The sequence below is a fragment of the Ilyonectria robusta genome (assembly GCF_021365365.1).
Source record: "Ilyonectria robusta strain PMI_751 chromosome Unknown BGZ61scaffold_3, whole genome shotgun sequence".
Taxonomy (NCBI): Eukaryota; Fungi; Ascomycota; class Sordariomycetes; order Hypocreales; family Nectriaceae; genus Ilyonectria; species Ilyonectria robusta.
In genome coordinates this window covers 2,482,204-2,508,877 of record NW_025764437.1, presented here as the reverse complement: position 1 = coordinate 2,508,877, position 26,674 = coordinate 2,482,204, and the positions used below count along the sequence as shown (strand labels likewise).

General features: G+C 55.6%; 11 protein-coding genes across 11 annotated transcripts; 8 read left to right on the top strand and 3 right to left on the bottom strand.

Annotated features, from left to right (window-relative positions):
* The first annotated feature begins 157 nt into the window (after positions 1-157).
* Positions 158-7,813, top strand: BGZ61DRAFT_135594 (uncharacterized protein). The gene is made up of 3 exons (XM_046237216.1): positions 158-503; positions 683-5,189; positions 5,242-7,813. Coding segments are annotated over exons 1-3 (6,858 nt in total). The 5' UTR covers positions 158-501; the 3' UTR covers positions 7,591-7,813.
* A 151-nt stretch (positions 7,814-7,964) lies between these two features.
* Positions 7,965-8,764, top strand: BGZ61DRAFT_443753 (DASH complex subunit Dad1-domain-containing protein). The gene is made up of 3 exons (XM_046244912.1): positions 7,965-8,106; positions 8,189-8,251; positions 8,320-8,764. The coding sequence occupies exons 1-3, from the start codon at positions 8,011-8,013 to the stop codon at positions 8,461-8,463; spliced, it is 303 nt and encodes a 100-aa protein (XP_046109915.1). The 5' UTR covers positions 7,965-8,010; the 3' UTR covers positions 8,464-8,764.
* A 497-nt stretch (positions 8,765-9,261) lies between these two features.
* On the bottom strand, positions 9,262-10,239 carry BGZ61DRAFT_341741 (P-loop containing nucleoside triphosphate hydrolase protein; the record flags this gene model as incomplete). The annotated part of the gene is made up of 3 exons (XM_046239444.1): positions 9,262-9,621; positions 9,687-9,890; positions 10,003-10,239. 3 exons carry the CDS (start codon positions 10,237-10,239, stop codon positions 9,262-9,264), a joined length of 801 nt encoding a protein of 266 aa, XP_046109914.1.
* A 718-nt stretch (positions 10,240-10,957) lies between these two features.
* On the top strand, positions 10,958-11,780 carry BGZ61DRAFT_528352 (BTB/POZ protein; the record flags this gene model as incomplete). Its single annotated transcript, XM_046253241.1, has 4 exons — positions 10,958-11,078; positions 11,244-11,292; positions 11,562-11,702; positions 11,759-11,780. 4 exons carry the CDS (start codon positions 10,958-10,960, stop codon positions 11,778-11,780), a joined length of 333 nt encoding a protein of 110 aa, XP_046109913.1.
* On the top strand, positions 11,651-12,264 carry BGZ61DRAFT_135485 (uncharacterized protein). Its single transcript, XM_046237215.1, has one exon. The coding sequence runs from the start codon at positions 11,782-11,784 to the stop codon at positions 12,169-12,171; it is 390 nt and encodes a 129-aa protein (XP_046109912.1). The 5' UTR covers positions 11,651-11,781; the 3' UTR covers positions 12,172-12,264.
* Positions 12,265-12,509: 245 nt separating this feature from the next.
* On the top strand, positions 12,510-14,530 carry BGZ61DRAFT_135473 (lariat debranching enzyme, C-terminal domain-containing protein). Its single transcript, XM_046237214.1, has 3 exons — positions 12,510-12,674; positions 12,729-12,830; positions 12,885-14,530. Exons 1-3 carry the CDS (start codon positions 12,621-12,623, stop codon positions 14,370-14,372), a joined length of 1,644 nt encoding a protein of 547 aa, XP_046109911.1. The 5' UTR covers positions 12,510-12,620; the 3' UTR covers positions 14,373-14,530.
* BGZ61DRAFT_135471 (heterokaryon incompatibility protein-domain-containing protein) lies at positions 14,531-17,404 on the top strand. The gene has a single exon (XM_046237213.1). The coding sequence runs from the start codon at positions 14,689-14,691 to the stop codon at positions 17,290-17,292; it is 2,604 nt and encodes an 867-aa protein (XP_046109910.1). The 5' UTR covers positions 14,531-14,688; the 3' UTR covers positions 17,293-17,404.
* Positions 17,405-17,795: 391 nt separating this feature from the next.
* On the top strand, positions 17,796-19,073 carry BGZ61DRAFT_560852 (Mob1/phocein). Its single transcript, XM_046255797.1, has 4 exons — positions 17,796-18,224; positions 18,270-18,368; positions 18,423-18,556; positions 18,613-19,073. Exons 1-4 carry the CDS (start codon positions 17,836-17,838, stop codon positions 18,852-18,854), a joined length of 864 nt encoding a protein of 287 aa, XP_046109909.1. The 5' UTR covers positions 17,796-17,835; the 3' UTR covers positions 18,855-19,073.
* A 493-nt stretch (positions 19,074-19,566) lies between these two features.
* Positions 19,567-20,620, top strand: BGZ61DRAFT_584942 (ATP synthase delta subunit-domain-containing protein; the record flags this gene model as incomplete). The annotated part of the gene is made up of 4 exons (XM_046256380.1): positions 19,567-19,731; positions 19,902-20,213; positions 20,332-20,424; positions 20,507-20,620. The coding sequence occupies 4 exons, from the start codon at positions 19,567-19,569 to the stop codon at positions 20,618-20,620; spliced, it is 684 nt and encodes a 227-aa protein (XP_046109908.1).
* Positions 20,621-21,133: 513 nt separating this feature from the next.
* BGZ61DRAFT_135355 (Six-hairpin glycosidase-like protein) lies at positions 21,134-24,823 on the bottom strand. Its single transcript, XM_046237212.1, has 9 exons — positions 24,555-24,823; positions 24,464-24,502; positions 24,288-24,405; positions 24,139-24,235; positions 24,072-24,074; positions 23,390-24,017; positions 22,875-23,334; positions 21,576-22,820; positions 21,134-21,522 (listed from the first exon to the last, which is right to left on the bottom strand). Exons 1-9 carry the CDS (start codon positions 24,676-24,678, stop codon positions 21,174-21,176), a joined length of 3,063 nt encoding a protein of 1,020 aa, XP_046109907.1. The 5' UTR covers positions 24,679-24,823; the 3' UTR covers positions 21,134-21,173.
* Positions 24,824-25,857: 1,034 nt separating this feature from the next.
* On the bottom strand, positions 25,858-26,552 carry BGZ61DRAFT_135350 (uncharacterized protein). Its single transcript, XM_046237211.1, has one exon. It carries the CDS (start codon positions 26,363-26,365, stop codon positions 25,907-25,909), a length of 459 nt encoding a protein of 152 aa, XP_046109906.1. The 5' UTR covers positions 26,366-26,552; the 3' UTR covers positions 25,858-25,906.
* Positions 26,553-26,674: the final 122 nt, after the last annotated feature.

Sequence of the window (26,674 nt, the reverse complement as noted above, 5' to 3'; positions counted from 1 at the left end):
CGGTTCACGGTTCACGGTTCACGGTTTAGCGCACGCTGTCCAGTAAGATGCGCCGGCCACGCGACAGGAGCCCACTGGCCGGCCGTATTTTGTAGTGCTGAGGCTGCAAGGCCCCGGAACCACCCATCTTCAATCCTTCACCTTCAAACCCGCCCGTCGCCGGCCTGTCGCCATTCTCGCCCTTCAACACATCGCGCGCGCTCCGGCTTTCGCGCGTCTGCATCATTTGGTCGACGACTTCCAACTACGTTCGCTCGCTCGGCCTGGGCTCGTTCCCAGCGCCCTATTCGCCGCCTGCGCCCTGCAACTAACCCCCGTGCGGCTCTACGGGGGGGGACCTCGACGGACTCTTGGTTCCACTAGCCACGGTCGTGTCGAAAGTCAAAGTACCACCATCAACGACCATCTGTCAATCCAGTTCATGCAGACATCTCACCGGTGCATGGGCAGATCTTTATTTATCACCAGACGACCGAAGTCTAGGTCCTGCCATTCGTCGTAATGTACGTGCTGTCCTTTGCTGCTGTCGCTCACATCACGACATCTTTCCCCGTCATCCGCATTGGCAACAATTCCACCTTCGCGTAAATGTTGGTGCAGTCTACTGTTTCTGCTGAATCACAAAACCCAACCGTCATTCTAACCACGCCGTTCCCCATACTCACCTTCATTCTTCTTCTAGGGCTTCACGGTACTCGAGATACGAGCGATCCAGGTCGCCTCGAGACCGTTCTCCCGAGCGCTATGACCGTGCCGCGCAGTATAGCGATGGCGACAGGCGCCGTTCCTCTGCCGAGGTGAGGTCCAACAACTCGACCTTCGCACCCGCTCGCGAGTCGTTTGGCGACCCATTACGAAGGGAGCCCCCTCGAGGCCCCAAGGCGTTGATAGATCCACCCAGCGGCCCTCGAGGCGGAGGCTTCGCCGGGGACTTCAGAGGTGGTCGCGGACGCGGCCGAGGGCGCGGATGGTCTTCCAGAGATGAGAGTAGGGATCGCGGACGAGACCGAGACATCGATTATCGCGAGCGATACCGGGACGATCGGAGTCGAGAGCGCGAGCGCGATCGCGACCGAGACAGAGACTGGCGCGATGCAAGAGATTTTAGGGCACGACGTTCTCCTATCGGCCGGGCAAGGTCGCCAACACGAGATTTCCGAGATCGAGAGCGCGATGGACCCCTTGGAGTTGACGCGGATAGGTCTCGACGTGGCTCACGAGACGGCGGCCCTCCGTCAGCGGGCTCCTCATCATCAGACCCCCAATTCGGCATGTCACAATTCCCTCGCGGGGGTGGCTTCCACCGTGGCCGCGGAAGAGGACGAGGTGATTGGCCTGCCGATCGCGGTCGGGGAAGAGGACCGTATATGGACGATCGAGGCGACCGTTACCCGCGCAGCAGGTCTCAGGAGGGCCGCTGGGTTCGGGAACGGGAAGAACGAGATCGAATGGAACGGATGGACCGATATGGAGAAGCAGACCCCCGACGCGACCCTCGAGACGAACCCCCCCGTGAGCGTGAACTATTCCGGTCGAAAATGGAGGCTCGCGCAAACGCCGGACACGAGACTGCGCCTTCGAACAAGGAGGTCTCGCCCCCTCCAGTTGCACCGTCAGCACCAGCCTTTGGATCAGTTCCGAATAGAGCCTTGAGCGTTGGAGACGGTTACGCGCCAGCCAGTGCCGCCGGAAAGGCTCCTCCAACGGCCCCACGAGCCTTCGGTGACCGGCCTCTCTCTGCCGGGCATTCTGGCGGACATGAATCCTCTGTTTCTCAACCCGGCCTGGGCAAGCCCCTCGACAGCCCGCCCATCCCCGTTGGACCTCGCGCCCAACAGCAAAAGCCGCAACAACGCCCGTCGAGCAAGCAATGGATCAATCCCAACCTAAAAAAGGCCCCGGATTCTCCCAAGATGATGAGGTCGCCAAGTTTTGTACAGCATCGACCTCCCCCCCTTCGACCTGACAGCTCCCAGCATGACCACCACGATGACGACAGACGACCTCGCAGTAGTGATGCAAAGTCGGACTCTTATCTCTCCGGCATTGACAACCGAGCACGCTCCCAGTACAGCGCCGAGCCAGGAGAAATCACCGTCAAATCCGAGCGAGAGTCGCAATCAGCTCGGGTGTCGATGGATCGGGACATTCGGACTTCCAGGGATGCTAACCGAGGGGGACCAGGCCCATCGCCGACGATCGAAAGCGTGGCCAAGTTCCCTCGAGGTCCAACCGAGCGGGCCGACGAGTCTAACCAAGCCCAGAAGGACACACCGAAACGAAAACGGAGGGGGCCACATATTGCGGTTGTGAGATTCGAGCTACCGCCCAAGACTGCGCCGCCAGAGCAGAATTCCGAGTCCGACGATGATGACGACATGGCAGATTACTTTGCTATGGAAATCGAAAAAACCGAAGCGGAGTTGGCGAAGCTTGAAAAGCCGAAGCTACCTACCGAAGTGATGGCTCGCTTCGCTGCTCTATCTCATGGATCCATGGTTAAGATTCTCAGCGAAGGCGAAGGACTGATGGAAATGATGGGGCCATTATCCGAAATCGTGGTTCAATTGGACGAAGAAGTTGAGGAGGCCAAGGAAATCAAGGAGGTCAAAGAAACTGTTGAGATCAAGGAAGTCGAGCAGGTCACAGAAACTGTTGAGATCAAGGAAGCCGAGCCAGCCCAGATCGTGAAAGAGGTCAAGGAACTATCGTCTACCGTTCAGAGACCGAACATGGATTTGGATGAGCAGAAGATGGACATCGATATCGAGATGACCGACGTTCCTGCCTCTCCTAAGGTGCCAGAGGAGATTGAAGGACCCCCGAAGGAGCCTGAGAAGAAACTCGAGGAGATTTCCGAGAAGGCGTCTGAGAAGAAGTCCGAGAAGGAATCCGAGGAGCTCGTGGAGAAACAGCTCGAGAAGCAACTGGAGACGCAGTCAGAAACGCAATCCGAGACGCAGCTTGAGAAGCAACTTGAAAAACAGCTCGAAACTCAACTTGAGGAGCAGCTTGAAAAGCACCCCGAAAGGCAGCCCGAGAAGCCGCTCGAGAATCAGCCCGAAAACGACACCGGAAAACAGCTCGAAACCCAACCTGGCCATGAGATCGGTAAGGAAGATGCGAAGCAATCCGAAAAGCAGCCCGCAATGGAGCCCGAGCATGCCGCAGAGAAGGCATCGGAGACCGCACTTGCGAAAGAATCCGAGCCCATCCCAACTGTGGAAAAGGTGGAAGAGCCCGTGAAGGAGATCGCGAAGGAGACCGTCACAGAGACCATTAAGGAGACCGTCAAGAAACCCGCCAATGAACCCGTCAAGGAACCCGCTGCGCCACCGCTTGAACCAAAGACCGAGGAGATGGAGATTGACACACCGACCGCGGCAGTCCCCCCCACCCCCGATAACGCTATTCCTACTCTCGAGGTCAGCTCTAAGGGAGACGCAGTTCAGAAGCTCACTCCTGCCCCAGAGGCAGAGCTTGCGAAGCCCTTGGAGACCCCCCAAGAGAAGCCCGCACCTACACCTCTCGAGGAACCTCAGCCCGCCGACAATGCCTTGAACGTTCCGCTGGAAACAACTGAGGTAGCCTCCAAGCCACCAAGTACACCTTCCCAGGTTGACGACGACGAAACCGAATCAGAAGACGACTCCTACATGAACATCGACACTGTTCGGCAGTACATGGCCACCCCTCCGATTGACAGCCTGCCCGACTACAGTTGCATGCCATGGGACAAAGACAGAGATTTCCTCAACACATTGCATTCGGACTCGATCATCGATGAATACGTCATTGAGCAACTCGACAAGATCTCACTTGAGAAAACAACAGAACAAGACAGTGAACGTAAGATCTACGCGGATAATTACGAGCACTACCTTAAATTTACTGCATCGAACGACCCCGCCGCTGTCAAAAGCCGAGGCAAATTCTCCGTTTCAACTGCTGTTGAAGTACCTGGCACCGTAACGCCTGAGCAAAAGCACGAAGGCAGTGGCCGTGGTCGACGTTTTGCGACAGAACGGGACCTGGAGCGAGTCTTGCAGGCATCCATGCGAGAGGATGAAGAAAGAAGAGAGCGCGAGCTAAGGGCGCAGAAGGAGAAGTACCGCACCGAGAAAGAGGCCATTATCCCGGATATGATTTGGACAGAGGAAGACAAAGACAACATCCAATATCTTGACCAGTCTGGCTTTACCCCCCCTGAGAGGTTGGTCTCAGCATGGCGCGTTTTGCCTCCTGTTAACAATTTTACCGAGGAAGAATGCGGTCTGTTCGAGAAGCGATACTTGGAAGCGCCGAAGCAGTGGGGGCGAATTGCGGAGGCTGTGCCGCATCGAGACTTTGGCAGTTGCATCCAATACTACTACATGCGAAAGAAGGAGCTTAATCTTAAGGAGAAGCTCAAGAAGCAGCCTAAGAGGCGCAAGAAGGGTGGACGAGGCAAACAAAGATCCAGTGCGCTGGTATCCGAACTTGGGAATGGCGAACCCGAAGCCGAAGAGAACCACGAAACTGGAGAGAATGGCGAACGGAGAAGACCGCGACGAGCTGCTGCGCCAACATGGGGATTCGAGCAGCCCCCTGTTGATACTGAGAACTCAACGCCGTCAGGAACTCCGGGTCGCCGTGGAAATTCTGCTGCGGCCAAGGGCGATGGTGAGAAGGTCGATGGCAGGAAGGGACGACGGAAGGCGGCCAAGGATAAGGAGCCCAAGGCCCCTAAGGTTAACCAGACACTGGCAGCGGCTCCTGCAGCCGGGACTGGCAAAGGACGCTCACGATCGAACTCGCGGGCCCTCAACGTCGAGCCACAACAACCTCCTCCACCCCCCGAGGTTGCTCGCATGCCGACTCAGTTCGAGCAGCCATCGTCCATAATCCAGCCGCCGTTCCCCGTCCAGCCGTCGCAACAACCGCCCGTCCAGCCATTGGAAAGGGCCCCGCCTATTGTGTCGACTATTTCCGAAGTAATGGCAGCGCCTTCGCTCCGGCCGGAGCCTCCACCTCAACCGGCCATGACCACCTTCAATTTGGCTCAGCCGCAACAAGAACGGAAAGCGCCGACTCAAGCCTCAAGCTACTGGAGTGTGTCCGAATCTAATGACTTCCCACACCTCTTGCGGGCGTTTGGGTCGGACTGGACAGCGATTGCGGCTCACATGGGATCTAAGACGGCAGTGATGGTATGTTGAGTGTGTGTGTGTTCATTACGGACCGCTGCTAATAGTGTGATAGGTCAAGAACTACTTTGTCCGACAGAAGGACCAAGGTAAGACCGAATGGGAGGCCATCGTGCAAGAAGCAGACGGGAAACGAGCCAGAGGCGAGAAGCGGCCGGACCCCCCTCAGCCATCGACCAGCGGCCGAGGCAGGAGATACGATACCTCTGCGGCGAACGCGTCGAGGCCGCTTGCTGTTGCTCCTGGTATCGATCTACATAATGAACCGGTGCAAGGCAAGATGGACGCCGCCGGCCAACCTCCCCGAGGCCCACAGTTTGCGGGCGGCTACGGAGTTCCCATCGCACAGGCGCCAGTCCAACAACCGCTTGCTCAACCACAACAGCCGCCGTTGGCTATGCAGCAGCACCCACCGCCCCAACCAGTCTCGCAAGCGATGTCGCCAGGTCCAAGGCCTCTGCGAGCCCCTCCGTTTGGATTCCCTGACCGTGATCGTGAGCCTGTACAACAGCGAGTGCCGCTGCCTCAAAAGGCCCCGGCAGGTCCCCCTGTTACGGAATCTCGAGAGCAGCGACCGTTGGCGGCCGCACAGCCCCTACAACCGGCTCAGAACGACCCAATGCACGAACAAAATGCTCACACAGAGCGACAGAAGATGGAGATGATGCGGGAGCAGCAGCAGCAACAGCAGCTGCAGCAGCAACAACGGGAGCAGCAACAGCAGCAACAACATCAACAACATCAACACCACCAACAACAGCAGCAGCAGCAGCAGCAGCAGCAGCAGCAGCAGCAGCGGGAGAGGGAGAGGGAGAGGGAGATGTCTCGGCCACCAGAGCGGCAGACGCTTCGAGTCAAGCAAGAGCCTGAGGTGGCACCGCAGCAACACCACTATGAGCCTTTCGGTCACCGCCAACATCCAAGCCTTGGCCAGACTCTGGCACGGCCACCACCTCAAGAGACCGGTCGACCTCAGTCTTATCCTCCACCTGCCCAGCAGCAAACGCCTTCACAGCCAGTCCGAAACTTGCTCAGTGAACAGCCCCCTGTTCAGTCACCTCAGATGGGCACTCCTACCAACCGGCCAATCTCGTCGCTGCAGCAAAGGCAGTCATCGGGCTCAATGCAGCAATACGGTTCACCACCTCAGGCTAATACCCCTACTCCGGTGGCAGCAGCACCACCGCCTCGGCCCTCGGAGCCTCGAAAGGGACTCAACATCATGTCATTGCTCAATGACGATGCGCCGCCGCCACCGAAGCGGGTCACTGAGGTCGTTAGCACTCCTGTGAGGCCGTCACCGACCCCTCCACCTCAAAACATGGGTCGCCCACCTCCCCCTCAAATGCGTCGGGAGCCAGAGCCTCAGTATCCTCCGTACGGCCGAGCACAGTCTGGACCGTCGGGAATGCCATCCCTCAAACCGACATACGCAGAATCGCCTCAGCCTCAGCATATTGGTCTTACAAGAGCATCGCTTGGAGTGTCAGACCCAGCTGTTGGGGAGAGGGACTATTACCGCCAAAACCCATACCAGCCAACGCAGCCAAGCGGAACAAACTCACCCCAGAGCGCTCATCGCTATCCTCCCCCGAGCCAACCAGGACAGGTTCAGTACCAAGCTGGATATCCGACATCGTACGGAGGGGGCCAACAACCCCATGGCAGCTCGCCAACTGCCCAATACGCGATGCATCCGTCGTCATCTCGGTCGCGTGAGGTCCCTCAGAGCGGCCGTGAGAACTCGTGGCCACCTGCCCACCAACAAGGCCCACCGAGCCTTCAACAGCCGACTGGCTGGCCGTCACAACCTCCCCCGAATACCTCACAGCCTCCCCAGCAGCAATCGTGGTCATCTCAGCATGCCGTCACTAAGCCGGCAACGCCAGCACCCTCCTGGTCGTCGGCACCAGCACCACCCCCCCAACAACAGCCTCATCACCTGTCCATGAGGGACGATGGGCGCAGCGGGCCGTACTATGGGTCGGCGCCGCCGCAGCAGCCACCGCAGCACCAAATGCAGGGACGATATCCGCCACCCACATCGCGAGGACAGGAACCTGTCCAGCAGCCAGCCCAAGCCTACCCTCGGTATGCCTCTACTCCAGGGCCGGCCCCTCGGGATCCTAGAGAGATGCCGGGCCGTAGCTACACTCCTGGTGGATATGACGCGCGTGGCCCACCGCAACAACCGGGTCCTTACCCCGGCCCAGACCCTCGAGACATCCAAATGAGAGATGCCAGGGACCCCAGGGATCCTCGAGACCCTAGAGACCCCCGAGATCCTCGAGATCCTCGCGACCCTCGCGATCCTCGAGACCCTCGTGACCCACGAGAGATGATGGCTAGAAATCTACGACCACCTCATGAATATGACAGACATCCTGATCAATACCGAAGATGAGGAAGAGGAGGATAGCGAAGAAGAGAAGAGAAGAGAAGAGAAGTGGACTTGTATATCATTCGGTGGAAAGTGTGTCAACGTTCGGCGCATGACGAAGGGACGTTTGGGTTGGGATGGAATGGGCAGGGCCAACTTGTAACTATATAGCCGTGCTTTTTTTCCTGTGTTTAAAATACGTAGATACTTTTGAAAGATATATGTGAGAAGCCAAGATGCATTGAAATCCCTGTTCCGAAATTAGTGTTCATTGTGACGCCGTAAGTTAGTTGTCATGATTCTACTGAATTCTAGTGGGCATGTGCCATGAGCAGTGACCCGACCCCACCGAACGCCACAACGCCCCGCCAAATTCGCGTCTCTCTATTTCCCCACGCGACAGCCATCGTCGTCAACATCCCGACCGCACCGACAACAGAAACCATGGCGTCCAACCCACGGTCCGCGTCCGCCATGGGCGCCCACGAGAAGACGTACTTTGAGCAGCAGCGCGAAGCCCTCATTGGCGAGATTGCCATGGTGTGCCCAGATCCTCGTCCGGAGCGTCACTCGGGACTCGCCCCGAACCAAACGCTGACATCATCGCCTCCGGGCTGCATAGAGCTTCGAGCACGTCCTAGCAAACATCAACAAGTTGAACCGGTCACTGGAGGCTGTCATTGCGGTAGGTTACTCCCAGGTACCCTTGGCCTGCTCGTGTGGCGTGGATAGCTGATGGGAGACGATGGGTAGGTCGGCAACGAGTTCTCGTCGGTCGAGGCGCTGTGGTCGCAGTTCGAGACCGTCATGGACAAGGATGGCGAGGGCGAAGGAGAAACAGTGAAGCAGGGGGAGCAACATGGGCAGCACGAGGGCGGGAAGCACGAGGAGGCCTGATGGGACGAACTGAACGGAACTGAACTGGATTGATTGATACCCAATGGCTGCGAAGGTGCACGAAAACGCTACTGCTCGCTCAGGTCGAGATGTGGATATATACAAGCGCGCATGGTTCTTCTAGAGGAAATCCCTTACACGCTTCACAAAGGGGTGACGTGACATGCTATGCGTGGCAGCTTGGACTTCACGGCAGAGGAGACAACTTGGCAATGGCTTTGAAGATGTTTTGTATGTCCTATCCCAACCCAATGACTCAACGGAATCATGATACAAACAGAAAAATGAAATAAGAACAAGAGGAAGAAGCACCCGGCCGCATGAAACAATCACCCATATGCCCATCGAGTACATAAAAAACAACCCGTATTTCTCCTCCCTCTCCCCTGAACCAGCCCCGAATAGCCCGTCTTCTAAATCATTCCAAAGGCCGACGCGCGCGCTTCCCCTATGTACCATACCATACCATCCAGGTCCCTTCTGTCCCCGTTCTCCGAGATCTACACTTCCTCGTCTGGTCGAGGGAGCGCTTCCCAGCGACCTCGGAGGGGTTCGTCCCGGTTGACCATCGCTGGCGGGACTTCCTCGTCAGCGTGTAAAAAGCAACAGAGCAAAAACATAAGGTGCAATCGTTATAAGAAACAAGATTCATGCGATGGTCATTACAACTCTTTATGCCGGTGTGCCCAACTCGCCTGTACCTGTCTCCCCTCTCATAGAAGGGGAGCGAGCGAAGGAGGTGCAAAAAATGTGTTAAGATCTCTCTTCGAGATGCTGTCTTCTAGCAGTTGGGGCTGCTTAGAGGAATTGGCACTTTCTCTTCTTCCTCTTGACGACTCCAACGCCAGGAAGCGATGACCTCCCTTCGTGGTTTGAACCGGAAGCCGCGGAAGCTTCCATGGTTTTTCGGTCGTTGGCGACAACGGTGAGAATGGCTCGCTCAAAGATCTCATCGACTCCGCGCATCTCCTTGCTACTGCACTCCATGTACTGGGCGCTCATCTTCTTGGCCACTGCCATGCCTTGCTCTGTAGTGACGGGAGTAAGACCCTGGGTCTTGAGCATGTCTATACAGGTCCTCTTGTAGCGGAGATCCGACTTGAGGGCGACTAGGACGAGAGGAGTGTAGGGACAGAAGTGAAGGACCTCGGGATACCACTGTCAAACGGCAGGGTCAGTATGGGATTTGGAAGAAGCGATGTGCGGTTTCTGGAAATGCGTACCTTGTCTAGCACATTGTCTAGTGAGTTGGGGCAGTCGATGGCGAAGCAGACAAAGATGAGATCAGTCTCCGGGTACGAGAGTGGTCGGAGACGGTCATATTCTTCTTGGCCGGCGGTATCCCACAATGCAAGCTCCACAGTCTTACCGGTGGGCGGATGGGTAGGGTATGTGATGTAGTTTTCGAAGACGGTAGGGACGTATTTCTAATCATGTCTGGTTAGCCACTGTTGCAGGATAGGCATTGGCCCAAACACAATGGACAATTGCGCATCAATGTCCTTGTTCTTGTCCATGCCAAGTCATCATGCCACTCACCTCGGGGAAATAGCCTTGGCTGTAGCTGATGAGCAGGCAGGTCTTGCCGCAGCCGCCGTCGCCGACGACGACAATCTTCTTGGAGTAGGTAGGCGCCTCCGTCATGTGAGTCCCCGCCGACTCGCGGCCCGTTGATGAGCTCATGGTGGTGCTGACGGTGCCCTCGCTGGAGCGTTGCTGGCGTCGTGGCTGTTCGGTATCGTAGTACGAGTTGCTGTACTGGTACGATGATGCCATGCTTGAGCGCAGGGCTTCGTTTGGAGAGAGAGGGCGCGAGCGACAGTTGTCTCAGGCGTCAATGTCGCCCAAGAATGCGGTGACGTTGGGTTGGAGAAAAGAGGCGGGCGGCTGGTTCAGTCGAATACCACAGGGCAGGGAACGTAATATACTGGGCGCAGATTGCCAGACAAGGGCAGACAGCAACGTATTTCGACGTGGAGGCGGTGGCCGTTGATGCGTTGTGCGGGGGAGAACAGGTGGCCAGCCGATTGTGAGTATACAGATGGGAGACGAAGAACCGAAAGATGGGATGCAGGTCAGGAAGAAGAATGACTGTCGCAAGTTGGAGCAGCGCCTGACTTGACCAGACCGAGTACCTATCAAGTGGCTTTGTCTTGTTGCTCGCTCGCACCTGGTCCCTGTTGCGTCGCACCTGTTGCACCAGTTACCGGCTGTAAACAAGTTGGCAGGGCAACCGAAGGATCCTCGCCTCGCTTCAACGTTTCCAGGCCCCAAGGCCCCAAGGCGCCAAAAGTTGAGGCCTGGGGGGAGAAAATTGGGGAATACGGCCCGTGCACAAAAGCGCAAGAGAAAATTTCCCACGCCAGTGATTAGGTCGGACGCGTTCTCGTCAGTGCATCTTCCCGACAAACCTGCATACTCCCACACACACCAAAAGCTGGTTACTTTTCCTACAGCCGCCTGCTCTGCTCATTGGAGCACCGTCACAGACGCAATGGACGCTCAAGCACCCAGCAAGTATATCACGCTCGTTTCCGCCGATGGATTCGAGTTTGTTGTGCTCCGAGAAGCCGCCATGGTGAGCCCCATCATCAAGGGCATGCTGGACGTGAGGAGTAGGTGAACGCACTTCCAACATACGGCACACTCGCTACACTGCGCTACGCTACGCTATGCTATGCTACGCTCGTCTCGCCTGGAGCAGAACAGCAGCAGCATCAGCAGCGGTAGAGTGGACGAAGCTTGGACAGGAGATTGAGCCCAGCTCACACAATCTACAGGCCAGTTCGCCGAGGCCAAGGACGCCCGCTGTGTCTTTCAGGAGATGAGGTAGGTCATTGCCATCCATGTGCTGCCCGCTGGTTGTTTGCTTTTTCCCCCTTTGCCTCCCCCGGCTTCCATGACGGCCTCCGCTGCGCCCAAGCTCCCGCCTGACCCGGATTGATGACAATAACCTGCTGTTTCTTGACAGAACCACTGGCTTTGCCCTGTGGTTCTGGTTGATTGCTCACTACACTTGACCTGACCGCATCTGAACTCGCGCTTCGCACTTCCATGGGAGAAAAAAGGTCAGAGGCTGATTGCGGGTCACAAAACAGTGCAATGGTTCTTGACAAAGTGGTCGAGTACTTCCACTACTGGTACCGATACCAGAACAGTGAGGACGTTCCTGACATGGACATCCCCGTTGAGCTTTGCCTCGAGCTCTTAGCTGCAGCTGATTACCTGGGCCTGGACCAGTACGCACCCCGACCACCCTTCCCGGGCGGGATGCATTGATACTAATTTCGGCCAGGGCGAACATGAGCATGAAGTGACATGACCAAAACATTGGCTTTGTCTGTCACGTGTGCATCTTCTGCTATTTTATCTGCATTCATCAATACCTGCATGCGCCATTGTCGGGACGCAGCGAGCATATGGGAGTATTGGAGTTGGGACGGTAAGGCTACTTGTTTGATTTCGATGTCCGTCTTCCTGGCTAGACAAAGTGTGCAATCGAAGGATGATTGCCGCCGTTCACGAATAATGACGATCACATCACCACAAGCCACGATGATGGCCTCTGACCCAACCACGACCTGGGACTCTCGTGATGTTTATATGGCGATTGATGAGCTATCTCCGCTCAATACTGCTTTCTTTGAAACACCATTTCAGCATATGCGTTCCTCCCTTCTACTCCTCCATGGGTTGAACGTCTATTAGACTTGGAAGATCGATGTATCCCTCTCACTCTGCGTGGCTCAGTTGACGCATTGAGACTTCGCTTTTTCTGCAGGGCAACAAACCGTATACTATATCTTGATTTCATAGCACTTAAGCTGTTTCGTTCATAGACATGCAAAGGAATTTGGCAGTCTATTGTAAAGGTCTTGACAAACTTGCGTGGCTTCAACGTGCTAGATTTCTGAGTGAAAGTCGTCTCAATCTACTTGATCGTAAAAAAAAATCGAGTTGTACCAGTATGCTGCTCGTTCTTGCTACGTCAGAGTATTCTTGTCTGTCCTGATCCTGCCGGTTGTGCTTGATGCAGTGTGTTGAGCGCCAGTTCCATTTGGTGGTGACTGGAAACCATCAAATTGCCGGAGCCTTCTTTCCCAGGCGCCAAGGAACGGGCCTGACCTTGCAACTACACCGCGATCCCACCCACAGTGATGGCTACCAGCACATTTGAAACGCAGGGCGTCCGTGTCGCTGTCGAAGGCTGCGTAAGTCGTATTCTTCCTCTGCTCGTTATTCCGCTTACTGAACTCTCTTCGCAGGGCCATGGCACGCTCAACGCCATCTACGCCTCCGTGGCAGAGTCGTGCAAGCACCGTGGCTGGGATGGCGTCGATGTTCTAATCATCGGCGGCGATTTCCAGGTTGGTATTCTACCCACTCACTGCCGGTAATTTTGTGCTTACAGACACATCTAGTCCTGCCGAAATGCTGCAGACCTGAGCATCATGTCCTGCCCGGTCAAGTACCGCCACCTGGGCGACTTTCCACAGTACTACTCGGGAGAGCGGAAGGCTCCCTACCTGACCATCTTCATTGCCGGTAACCACGAGGCAAGTTCGCACCTGTGGGAGCTCTACTACGGCGGCTGGGTCGCACCCAATATCTACTATCTCGGCGCCGCCAACATCCTTCGTCTCGGCCCTCTGCGCATCGCTGGCCTGTCGGGTATCTGGAAGGGCTTCGATTACCGCAAACCGCACCACGAGCGCCTGCCCTTTAATTCTGATGACGTCAAGTCGTGGTACCACGTCCGAGAATTTGATGTGCGCAAGTTGCTTCTCGTTCAAACCCAGGTCGACGTAGGGTTGAGCCACGACTGGCCACGTGCCATCGAGAAGCATGGTGATCAGGAATGGTTGTTCAGAAAGAAGCCGGATTTCCGACAGGAGTCCAAAGACGGATCCCTTGGAAGTGTGGCGGCGGAATACGTCATGGACAGGTTGAGGCCCCCGTACTGGTTCTCAGCCCATCTGCACGTCAAATTTGGGGCTCTCAAGACCTATGCCGATGAGCAAGTTAATGAGGCTGATGAACCCAAACTTGAAGCTGTCTCGGTGGCTCCTGCTGCTAAAGAGAGCAACCCAGACGAGATTGACCTTGATATGGATGATGACGATGAAGAGGAGGACATGAAACCAGTGACACCTGAGGCTAACGCGACGGTGCCTGTTAAGGAAGAGATGAGTGAAGTTTCGGAGGAGTTGAGAGCTCAACTTCCTGCTTCCTTCGCCCGGCCACAAGCAAAGCGGACACCTGGCCAACCCGTACCACGGGGAATCACGAATAAGGAAGTCCGATTTTTGGCCCTCGACAAGTGCCTTCCAGGGCGGCATTTCCTCCAGCTCTGTGAGATGCAACCTATGAAGCCGGAGATGAATGCCGAGCACCCACCCAGTGAGAGTTCGCCGCGCTATCGCTTACAATACGACCCAGAGTGGTTGGCAATCACTCGAGTCTTTCACAAGTCCCTTGTCATCGGTGACCCAACGGCGCAGACCCCACCGGATCTGGGAGAGGAGCACTACCTTCCTCTCATGGAAGCAGAGAGAGCATGGGTCGAGGAGAATATTGTAAAGACTAACAAGCTGGATGTTCCAGAAAACTTTGAAGTCACGGCTCCGCCATATATCTTGGGAAATCCTGAGATTGTGGAGGAGCAGCCGGAGGAGTACAGCAACCCTCAAACAGTACTTTTCTGTGAACTGCTGAGTATTGAGAACATCTGGGATGCATCCGAGGAGGAGAGGCAGGAGAGAAAAGCACAAGGGCCGTCGCCGTCGCAAAGAGGTGGTTTCGGCGGAGGAAGAGGGTTTGGCCGTGGTAGAGGAGGTCGTGGTGGTGGCCGCGGCGGAGGACGAGGGAGAGGACGAGGGAGAGGAAGAGGCAACAGGGGCAGATGGTAACAGAGAAACCAGGGTTTACGTCAAAACTGCAAAGAAGCTGGGACTCTTTTGCTGAAAAAAGGAAGAAGGAGAAAAGACTGAGATATTTTATTATTCTAGTGAGAATTAGCAGCCAATATTCGATGAGGGTGGTAGGTGGTATTGGCGCTTACCAAAGTGAGGCTGAACGGTTGGTGGTTTAGTTGGTGCCTACTCATCTGGCTAAATTCGACCACGTTGCTCCTACTTAGACCCTTGACCTTGATTCAAATTCGACAGGCCGCAGCTCGTCACGGGTAAAGATACGCATAATTTCAATTTTTCCAGAGAGTCAGATATGAGTTCAACCCTGAGCCACGACACAGCGGGTCCGCAACCTTTCGTTTATGACGCTCTCTCAACATCGTGCATCAGACTCCTCGAGCGCGCGGGCAGAGATCCTGATGGCACATTGCGGTTCAACATCCGAGTCTGCAACATTGATAGTGAAGACCTACAGTACCATTGCCTGTCCTATACCTGGGGAAACCCGCACGCAGATGGCATCTACGGACTCGATCATTTCAACGCGGTCAATGCGGAATACATGCCCGAGAACGGGGTGCCCGTTCTTGTCAACGGGAAAGTGCTCTATATCCAGAAGAACCTCCATGACGCCTTGAGCACCGTGCCCGGTACAGCGTACGTGGATGAATTGAACAGGACGATTGGGCAGGGCCAAACGTATCTCCACTTCGCAGCAGGGAAGGGCCTTGCGAATATCGTTAAGCGGCGTATCAGACGGGGAATGCGGGTGAATACAGCAGACGATCGAGGCCGGGGGGCACTTCATTATGCTGCGGAAAATGGACACGCTGACTGTGTCGAGATCTTAGGCAAGGCCGGGGCAATATTGGGAGCAAAGGATAACCTGGGGAAGGCGGCTATGGACCTTGCGATGGCTGGGGGCCACGATGAAGTTATCTCGGTGCTTGACAATCTTTCAGACCGACCTGACTCGGAGTTGCCGACTATTTCCAAGGATTCATTTGGTGCAGACGATCTCATCTGGGCGGACGCGATATGCATCAACCAGAACGACATTGACGAGAAGAGCGCACAGGTGAGCATGATGGATAGGATTTATTCACGAGCCACCTTCGTGCTGGCCTGGCTCGGCCCAGACGATGACGAGGTGGAAGTAGGACTCAAGACACTGAAAACGCTGGCAACACACATCGACAAGTTCCAGCAGAGCCAGATCGTGCCTTATGGCGGACAGGACAAGGAAAACTACGAAGCCGCTGGAATGCCCATCATATCCTTGCCTGAGTGGATCGCGTTGGCGGGTATCTTCCAACGCCAGTGGTTCAAGCGTGCATGGATCGTACAAGAAGCCGTTCTGCCGGATACCCTGCTCATGTACATTGGGAAGCGGAAAGTGGCCTGGTATGATCTCGGGATGGTGGCCGAGGCGTTGCGGCGTAACGAAGCCAAGTTAGGGACGTCCCGATCCAAGAACTTCGTCCATGAGAGCCAAATTGGCGTCGCTGTGGAATGGAACATGGCCGAGATGTACAAGTGGCGGACATTCATGAGCACAGCAACGGGGCCGGATGCAGAGAAAGCTCTACTATACAGGAAGACGTTTACGCTGGAGGAGCTGGTGCACTGCTTCTGGACGTTTCTGGCGTCGAACCCACGGGACAAGGTATTTTCGCTGCATGGTATTATGAATGTGTTTGGCGAGAAACGGCAGAAGTCGGACTATCGACGGTCGGTGGCGAGCGTCTACGCAGAAGCAGCAAGGCAGATTATGCTGGAGGCGGGAAGTATCACTTTGCTCTCGAGCTGCATTTTCTCTCCTCACCGACGCGAAGACCTGCCGAGTTGGGTCCCGGACTTTGGGTTGCCGGGAGTCAATGCGATCCCGAATCTCTTTGCGGCAGACAAGGGGCTCGAGTACCGGCCACTCAAAGCTGACAGACTTGACAGTCCGATATTGGGACTGAGGGGGTTTCGCCTAGGGACGATTAGCCAGGTTGGAAATAGGCCGGCCTCAAGACCTGGAGATAAGTTTCTCTTTGACCCGTCGTGGTTGAAGCTGGCGTTATCCATAAAGGCGAGCGAAGCGGATGGGGATAGTTCTCGTCTCACAGATACTCTTTGGAGGACCTTGTGCATGGACATGTCCTATGGGAGTTTCTTCGACGCCCAGAAGTTTGGGCCACGAGCCCCCGACGACTTTGGTCACCAGTTTAAGATATTCACCATGCTTATGATTCTTGCCGCGGCAGATGCGCAGGTACTGAATCACTTCGGAGTCGACAAACCGCCGGTTGGTGGCCGGGTCTTCAAGGTCATCCCTGAGCCTTACAACCCTTTCGAAGACGGCATGGCGACTGTTCTCGACGACCTTGACGCTCTCGCAGCCTGCGACGGCGACGAACGCTGCACGCCTTCGCGCGAAGAGGTCACTGTGCTGTGGGACAGCTTTCAATACACCGTCTCTCGACTAACACGCGCGAACGCAGACGGCAGCCCAGTTGACGTCTACTTCCCGGCCGACGTCATGAGCGGCAAGGCGCGAGTGGTGGGCGACGGCCAGATGGAGAGGGGCAGCCAGCTATTCAAGAGTTGTTCGAGCTTCGCGACGGCATTCGACGTGGCATACGGCGGAAGACAGCTCTTTACGCTGGAGAGCCGGTACTTGGGGACGGGGCCACTGTCGGCCAGGGCTGGGGATGAGGTGTGGATCTTGCCGGGGTTGAGCACGCCGGCAGTTCTCAGGGAGACTGTAGAGGAGACTGTGGAGGAGGCATTGGCCAAAGTGTCGCTCGACGACAAGTGCTCTGCTCGCAGATATCACTTTGTAGGCGCCGCGTATGTGCATGGGATCATGCATGGCGAAGCGGCCGACGGTTCACAGGGGGAGCATCTGGAAGAGATTGAGCTGGTGTAGAGCTGACGCTGACTAAACCGGTTCACCCAGCCATGCCGACAGGCAGAACAACAACGAGCGATAAACAATGGACGGGCAATTAATTAATCTTCATGGATGCATGTTGATGGGGTTGAGGCTTGTTCCATATAAGTTGAGGAAGCGGGGCAACAGCCGCAACACGTTTTGTAGCGGCGGCTCCGTGGCAACCACGCCCAATTAGGAAATGGTGTAAACAATTGGGCACCGTCATCGCCAGCCAGCGAGCGCGGGCCTCTGGTCACACGCCAACGTTCCGCAACTCACAGCCCGCATTCCGCATTCCGCAAACCGCATCCACCATCACCACCACAACATCCTCCCCTCAGCAGCAATACCGACCACCTGAACACGCTGCACGCCGCGTCTCGACCTCAGAGACAACTCCGTCACCTGCCTGTCTTGGCAACACACTGCATTGTTCGTCGCCCTGTCCACCCACATGCCCTCAATTGCCCCGCTAACCGTTGGAATGTAGCGCTGCATCTCCTCGAGGCATCGACGTCGCCGCCGACCGCTGCCATCATGGCTCAGTTCTTGACTACCGTGTTAGTCCACTCCCCTCAGACTCCGAATCCCATCATCCCCCGTCATCGTATCGCCATGTCGTTGTTCCGATACCTCAGCCCCAAGTCCTTGTCGACTATGACCCAGATGGAGACGACCATCATCCCTGTCTCCCTCTCCATAGAAACGCTGCCTTACGTCGACGAGAAAGTAGCTGACCTGGACATTGTGTCCGATAGTAACCAGCGGACGAGGAACCAGTTTCGCCCGCGCGTGGGCAAGGGCGGCGCGGCCAGTTACCAACTGCGACAGTATGCCGAGGTGACGCTCGGTGGCGGGAGCCTGCGCAAGGTCGTCAAGCTGCCCGAGGGCGAGGATGAGAATGAGTGGCTGGCTGTCAACAGTGAGTGAACAATGACCAGGGAGGCGGGCGGTAAACGAGACTGACGGAGCATAGTGGTGGACTTTTACAACCAAATCAACCTCCTCTACGGCGCAATCACCGAGTTCTGCTCGCCGCAAACGTGCCCTGAGATGAAGGCGACTGATGAGTATGGCTACCGACACGGAAAGTGCCGTCGATGATCTAGGCTAACCTGCGACAGGTTCGAGTACCTCTGGCAGGACAGCGAAAACTACAAACGTCCAACCAAGATGCCGGCCCCGGCATACATCGAACAACTCATGGCATGGGTTCAGGCCAACATTGACAACGAACAAGTCTTGCCCAGCAAGATTGGTAGGTGGTCCCTCAAGCGACTTGACTTTGGTATCCCTCTCTTACACTTCTTCTAGGCGTTCCCTTCCCCAAGTCCTTCCCAGCGCTCGTGCGCCAGATCTTCAAACGCATGTACCGCGTCTACGCCCACATCTACTGCCACCACTACCCCGTCATCCGGGAGCTGGGTCTCGAGCCGCACCTGAACACGAGCTTCAAGCAGTACGTGCTCTTTGTCGACGAGCACAGTCTGGCGAGCGGAAGAGACTACTGGGGACCCCTGGGTGACCTCGTGGACAGCATGCTGAAGAGCGATTGAGCAAGAGGCGCTGATGGACACGATTTGGGGAGTTTTTGGCGTTAGGGCAGGACCTTAGATGACAGTGCATGTTAATTACACGACCATTATGATGAGAGTTGGGACGGATAGTGTCGTGTTGACTGCGAACGGAGCCTGATGAACCGGACCTCGGGCCACCTTCCAATCGTCTGACTATAGACCACGTAAGACTATTCAAGTGTGGTCGACCAACCAACACCGACTTCAGTTCTGCAAACACAATACTGAATCCCTCATAGCAAATGAGATTTTATGTCATAAAAGACAAGACAGCTCATAACGAAGATTATACCAGAATTAACGACTCACTCCAACCTCCCTGGTTGATATGTTGATGCTGGATGTGTTAGAGACATCCAACCAGATCACAGAGTGATAACAAGCCCGCATTAACTACATCTGTTGAATCCATTTCTTGAGGGAGATTTCGAGGTCCAGAATGAATAGGTACACAAAACGAATGAGAGCCACTACCTAGGTATGAAGGTCTCACTCTGGATTCCGACAATTCCTGGGGAGCGCGTGTTATGTAATCGTCCAAAGTGGATGCCTGACGGCGCCCAGGCATCAACGCCCGAAAATTGCCGAGAGCAACAACTTGGAGCATCAAAAACCCGGGAGCTCTACGGCCTCATCATCTCCCTCCCGCCCTCCGCCATCGCCAATTCGCCCTCCCGAACCAGCAGCAGCCATGTTCTCGCGACAAGTCCTCCGCTCCGTCCGGGCCGCCGCTCCCCAGCGCGCCCTCGCCCTCCGCGCCGCCCCCGTCCGCTCGTTCGCTGCCGCCGCGGCTCCCACCGAGGTCAAGGCCCCCGTGGCCGTCTTCGGCGTCGACGGCACCTATGCCACCGCTCTGGTAATCGCAGCCTCCCGCCCAGAGTCGTCCCAACGTCCGACGCTTGGCCCGCCGAGGCCTTTCTCGTCCCCGGTCGACCCCAATTGGCTTCGCGAATGCCCTCGTCGGGTCCCCGTGTCGGGCCAATGGATGTCTGCGTCGCCGTCGCTAACATTTTTGCGTCAATTTAGTACACGGCTGCCGTCAAGACCTCGACCCTCGACCCCACGGCCAACGCCCTCACCAACCTCGGCGCCCTCCTCGAGAAGGACCCCAAGCTGGTCACCATCCTCGCCGCCCCTACCCTGACCGACGCCGACAAGTCCTCCATCGTTGAGGAGCTCGTCAAGCAGTCCGGCGCCTCCAGCGAGACCGTCAAGAACTTCCTCAACACCCTCGCCGAGAACAACCGACTCGGCCTCCTCCCCGGCGTCGTTGAGAAGTTCGCCACCCTCATCTCCGCCGCCCGCGGCGAGGTCGAGGTCACCGTCACCAGCGCTCAGGTACGTGTGTCGCAGGCCGTCGGATATACGAAGGAGATGCGAGGGAGGGATGGGCTTCGCCGCGCTTGCAATATGGGGTACGGAATGATGAATCAATGTGCTGACATGTCGTTTCCAGCCTCTTGACAGGCGCACTCTCAGCCGATTGGAGACTGCCGTCTCCAAGTCCTCCTACATCGGTGCTGGCCAGAAGCTCAAGGTCACCAACACTGTACGTTCCACCTCGAACCTCAGCCAATTCCACACAGGAGGCCACCCCATCCAAGACATGCCCTCCTAACATCAACATCTAGGTCAACTCCGACATCGTTGGCGGACTCGTCGTCGAGATTGGCGACCGAACCATTGACCTCAGCGTCTCCGCCCGCATCGCCAAGATGAACAAGCTCCTGACCGACTCCCTGTAAAATTACCATAGTACAACTACCTCTTTAGTCTCCTTGCCTCGTCTCATGGGCTCGGCCTTGGCCGCTCACCCACCACATCCACGGCCCATCCAGCTGCTGGGCTCCGACTTTTCTATCCCGAGCGCTCTGCCGCTACGGGGGGTGTCGATGGAATGAATAGTGTAGGAGGGTGTGCATAGGGCGCGCAATAAATGCAATCCCCCCCGGCCATTGACTCTTTTCTTCATTCCGTGAATATCTTGTTTGTGTGTAGGCGCTATTACTGTTTGAGGTTTGACGGGGTTTTTGACAAGTATTCCAAACTATCCAGCCTCAACATTCAAGAAGTCAATCGATCCAGCACATTTCACATAAGGGTAAATTCCAAAAACACTCTACTCAGGCGGTTGTATGCTGTGATTCAATTTTTCCCCGAGATACAACGACACCGTATTTTAATCGTCAACCAGTCCCTGTCGTACATGCGCTTCTAGTAATGGTCTAGACTCGCTATGTCAATGCTCAACATTCGTATTCGCTCTTCTCCTGATCGCCACGTCCATCCCTGGGCCCTTCAAGATGATGCCTTGGCTTCAAACTCATCGTCATGTTCGTAGTTGCCCGAGAGACTCTCGTCCCTGTATCTGCTCAACTGCTCTGAGATGTAGCTATGCATGTGACCATCAGCCACGCTCCGCTCTCTGACCCGTTCTGGATCATCGAGGCGGACTGAATTGGCCGAGTGACTGTCGTCATCAAAGTCACTACGTGCTCCGATTGAGCGTGCCGTAGACGACCGTCTTAGACGAGGCATGCCGTTAGCATGGGTGCCGTGATCGACGGTCCGGCTGACCATTTCATCAAAGTAGTGTGACATCCCGATAGATGGCGTTCGAGGGGTTTGGGGGAGACGACAGTTGACACTGACTGCAAGTTAGCACTTCACCCAATTTCCTTTTCACAGAAAGAAACTTACCCAGTATCGTGAATCATGCGAGCAATGAGTCCTGTCCAGCCACACTGGTGACTGGCACCCAGACCACGCCCAGAATCACCGTCGAAGAATTCGTAGTACCAGAGGTAGTCCTTCCAGTGCTCGTCAAAGTCGAGCCGATCGTCACCTCCGTTGATGCTTCGCCGGCCGTCGTCAGTTCGAGCAAAGAGATGTTGCAGACGGTGCTGGATCTCTTCAGCAACCTTGCCCAAATGCATGAAGTCCCCGCTACCAGTTGGGCACTCAACCTGAAACTCAGGTCCGTAGAAGAGGAAGAAGCGCTGCAGCGACTCGACCAGGAGGAAATTGACACACAGCCAGATCGGACCTCTCCAGTTGCTGTTTCCGCCGAAGAGCCCACTGTCAGAGTCGCCTGGCACGTATCCGACTGCAAACTTCTGCCCATTGACGTCCATCGAGAACGGGTTCTCCTTGTGGAACTTGGACAAAGATCGAATTCCATGGTCGCTGAAGAACTCATCCTCGTCAAGCATGCGCTTGAGAATCTTCTCCAGTCTGTCCTTGCTGACGATGGAGAGCAGGAGTCGATTTCCCTTTCCGCGCTTTCGGATACTGGCCATGTTTCTCTCTGCCAAGTCACAACGGTTCTCCATGAACCAATCAACCCTCTTTTTAAACGACGGGAGCTTGTTCAGTAGCTCGGGTTCTAGCGTGATAGTCGCATAGAGGGGAATCAGGCCCACGAGCGACCTGACAGGAAGTTGCTGGATCCAGGGGCCGCCCCATGAAATGGCATCATAGTAGAACCCGTCTTTCTCGTTCCAGAGCGATTGCTCCTCCTTCAGACCAGTTCGGAAAGTCATTGCGTCACTGATGAAGATGAAATGCTCGAAGAATTTCGATGCAATGTCTTCATAGACGCGACGATGCTTGGCCAATTCCAGGGCAATGTTCAGCATGGAGAGGCAGTAGAACGCCATCCAACCGGTGCTGTCTGCTTGCTCTAGCACGCCTCCCGTGGGCAAGGGCTCTGAGCGGTTGAACAAGCCAATGTTGTCCAGCCCCAAAAAGCCTCCTTCAAAAACGTTCTTGCCGTCGGCATCCTTACGGTTTACCCACCATGTGAAGTTAAGGAGGAGCTTCTGGAACACACGCTCAAGGAATTCAAGATCTTGACGGCCGTACATCTTCCGCTCAATCTTGAAGGTTCTGAACGTAGCCCAAGCGTGGACTGGTGGATTCACATCGCCAAAGTTCCACTCATATCTGGAAAATAGTTAGTCATCTGCTCTAGGCTCATGTTCAAGGGAGGGAACTTGCGCTGGAAGCTGCCCGTTTGGATGGCAGTACCACTCGCGGGTGAAGAGGTCGAGCTGCTTCTTGGCAAAGTCGGGGTCAATCATGGCCAACGGGATGCAGTGGAACGCACTATCCCATGCAGCGAAGAAGGGGTATTCCCAGGAATCGGGCATCGACAGGATGTCGTCGCAGTGCATATGCTTCCATTGTGAGTTCCTTATCCCTTTACGACAGTCGGGTGGGGGAGGCATGGTAGGATCGCCGTTCGCCCAGTGATCCCAGACGAAGTAATAGTGTTGCTTCGTCCACATCATGCCTGAGAATGCTTGACGTTGAATGTTGCGAAGATCGTCGGCCATAGGTAGGGGGCTAAGTCTGTAGTAAAACTCATCGGCTTCTTCAATGCGATTCTCAATCACATCATCGAACTCTTCTTCATCGAGGTAGCCATCATCCCGCTTAGTGAAGCGGAATCGAACGACTGGTGATTTTTGTTAGCAGTGTTGTATGTAGTGGGCTTCAGGGAGTTTTCTCACCGGCGCACTCTCCGGGATTCACACCACCGTCTTCGTTGAAGCTGAACCATGCGCCGCACTTTGTGCCAGTCTGGGCAGGATTGATGGCGTCCTTTTCACCGTCCACGATGTATCTGTGGAAAGCATCCTTGACATATGGCTGCTTGTTCTCTTGGTCGTACAAAGCCTTGAAGTTCGTATCATTTTCAGTGAACATGAACTTAGGCATGACATCCTTTCCACTAGATCCCACACCAGGGGATGGAGAGCATAGGACGTAACGCTCTCCCAGATTCCAATGGTCTGATTTGACCATCGTTTCATCCTGGTACTTGATGGATGGCTTCTTGCTCTCGGGTTCTCTGCCCCAGCTCCAAGTGTTGCGGAACCAGACATGGGGAATGATGTGCAACGGAGCAGGATCGGGGCCTCTGTTCCAGGCCGTGACTCGGAAAAGAATCTCGTCAGGGTCGTCGGTTTCTTTGGCAGTTTCGATGAAGATGTCCCAGTACCTATCCTCGTCAAACACCCCGGTGTCGGTGATCTGGTGCTCTCTGTCTTCCTTCGTTCGGCGAGCACTTTCGTCACGCAGCTCTTGGTAGGGAAACTTCTTCTGAGGGTACTTGTAGAGGAACTTCATGTAAGAGTGCTGGGGAAACAATTAGCATGCCGAGACATCACAGCTTGTGGGGGGGTGTATTACAGTCTGTCATGTGGGTTAGCGGAAGTCCACTCTCAAGATATTCCTGGGGCCAGGGCCGACTACTGACCGGGGTGTTGTCAACATGGAAGTGGGCTTCCCGGACGCCCTCTCCGTGATTGCCCTGCGGGTTGGAAAGGCCGAAGAGGCGCTCCTTGAGGAAATCACTTAAAGAGTCAGCACTCGTGCATATATGTCTTGTAGGGTTGGTAGACACACTCTTCTTCATTCCAAAAGGCGAAGGCAATATTCTGCCAGCCATGGGTGTCGGACACACCTGCGATGCCGTCTTCGCCCCACCTGAAGGTTCGGGACCGGGCGTGATCGTGGGGGAAATCTAGACGAGCTTATCAGTTTTCGATGCGCGGAAAGGTCGGTACTGAAGCCAGACGTACGGCTCCAAGCGTCTCCGTCGGCGCTGTAATCTTCTCTGACTGCGAGGCAGTTAGCAATTGAGAGCGTGCGAGTGAGCGCAGGACAGCTTGCCTGTGGCCCATTGTCGCTCAGAAACGTAGGGACCCCATTTCTTCCAGTACTTGGTACGATCACGATCTTCCTTGAGGCGCCTCTCCTCCTCAGTGAGGAACTCGTGGCCTTCAAAGACCACCATGGTGGCAGCAGGAGCTTGTCGAGGGAGGTGGTGTGGATTGGCGAGGGGTAGCACGAAGTCGCTTTTCGATGCGGGGAATGGCTGCAATTGCAACAACGAGAGAGATGCCGAGTCGGATGATGGGAGGCAAGCGATCGCTAGATCTCCACAGACCGGTACTCAGGACAAAGGGTGAGAAGAAGAAAGAGAAAGGAGCAGTGGAAAAACGAGCTTCACGGAGGCGGCGAGACACCTTGGACGGATGACAAGTTGGGTGGGTATGACGAGTTTGGCAAAGCTCCAGCGCTCCAGCTACGTACATACCAAGTTAGGGTGGTTGCGCCTTCTTCCGTAGCCGGCCATCCCTCCAAGCCCTCCTCGGCCTGAGCCTAACATGATCGTTCCTGGCATTTGCGGCGCACCTGATAAGGCCGGCCGGTATCTGTCTAGAAAAACCTGCAACGGCGGCGGCCGCATCTAGATCATGAAATTTTAGCCCAATAGACCCGGCCATAGCGGTGCTAACATCGCGCAGCGGCAGTCAGACTCCACCACACGCACCCAGCACCCATCATGGCTGCAGGGAGCTCACCGAACGGCCCCAACCAGCCAGTCGGAAGCCATTGAGCCTCAACGAGGAGGTGCGGGACCCAGGATCCATGCGTCTCGCCTTGGAAAGCCCGAAAGCGCGCTGGGACCCAAGTGGAACTGGAGGCATTACCGTTGCATTACAGCGTATTACTGTGTCATTACAGCACCATGCCACGCTGTACATGCCTGTGAGTGATTGCTGACTGAGAGTGCATGTGGCGTCGCTTCTAACTGGAAGCTCCGCTCACAGCGCCCGCTGAGCGCTGCAGCAATGACGTCTTCTAGTTCTTGTGCTCCCGCGGTCCGAGCCCTGTCCAGCGAGCCAGAGCAACGTTCTAGAGCACAACGAGATATGCAAAACAATTTAACAACCCAGGTTGCCGCACCTACGGGATATTTGTCTCTCTGGGCGAATCCCCCAAGCGATTCTTGTAGAGAGAGAATGCAATTTTTGTATGGGGAAGCAAGATGCCCAAGTCATGACGTGCTTGATGCGGAGCCAAGTCCGGGAACTCATCCGTCTGTTGTCACCAGCCGTCACCAACGATGCTCCATGTAGCCAACCAGCCAACCAGCCTACCAGCCAACCAACCAGATCAAAGGGGAGGTTCATGGCAATGCGTATCAACAACGATACGGACAGGAAGTGCAATTTCCGTCATTTGGAGGCACGGCATGGCGAGATTAAGACCTGACCGCGGACAAGGTGGGCGATTTGCTGCTTGGATGAAGGTGAAGTACACGCAGCTCGTTGATCCCCTCTTGCTAGCATCATTGCACGACAGGGGTTATCATCGACAAGGTGTGAACCAGGATCCAAACATTTCTGCCATCGAGTTTTAACTTGTGTCGTGGCTTTTGGGCGAGCTTCAACTAAACTTCTCAAACACCTCCGACGCCTTCTCCGTGGCTCCAAATCGTGTACGACGAGTCCTGGTCGAAGCGCGTTCGATGATCGAGCCACCCAAACATCCAACACGAGCACCCCAGCCACTTCGATCCTTGTCCAGCCTAATAACATGTTTCGGGAAGCTGTCCTGGGCCTGCTCATGCGCTGTTCCGTCATCAAGCCTCGGCCTCCACGACGAATGACGCCGCTTGTGCGCAGCGCTCTCATTGGTCCAGGGATATCCTTGCTCGCCAAGCTCTCAGGAAGCAGCTAGGCACAAAAAGCTCTGGGCGGACTCTCGAACACCAGTGCTTTTGCAGTGTAGTTGGCACGCGCCTCAACAAGCCCCATCATCAGATGCCAACTCCGCCACTCAAGATTCGTGGCTTCAGTTCTGCTTCATCGTCACCATCGATTTTCGCCTCTCCCGATCGTCCTTAAATCTTCTAATAATGCACGGCTGCTTTCGCCTCTGAATTCCGATCCCCATCGCGCCGTCACGATCCCCCTTACTACCAGCGACAACCCGACGACACG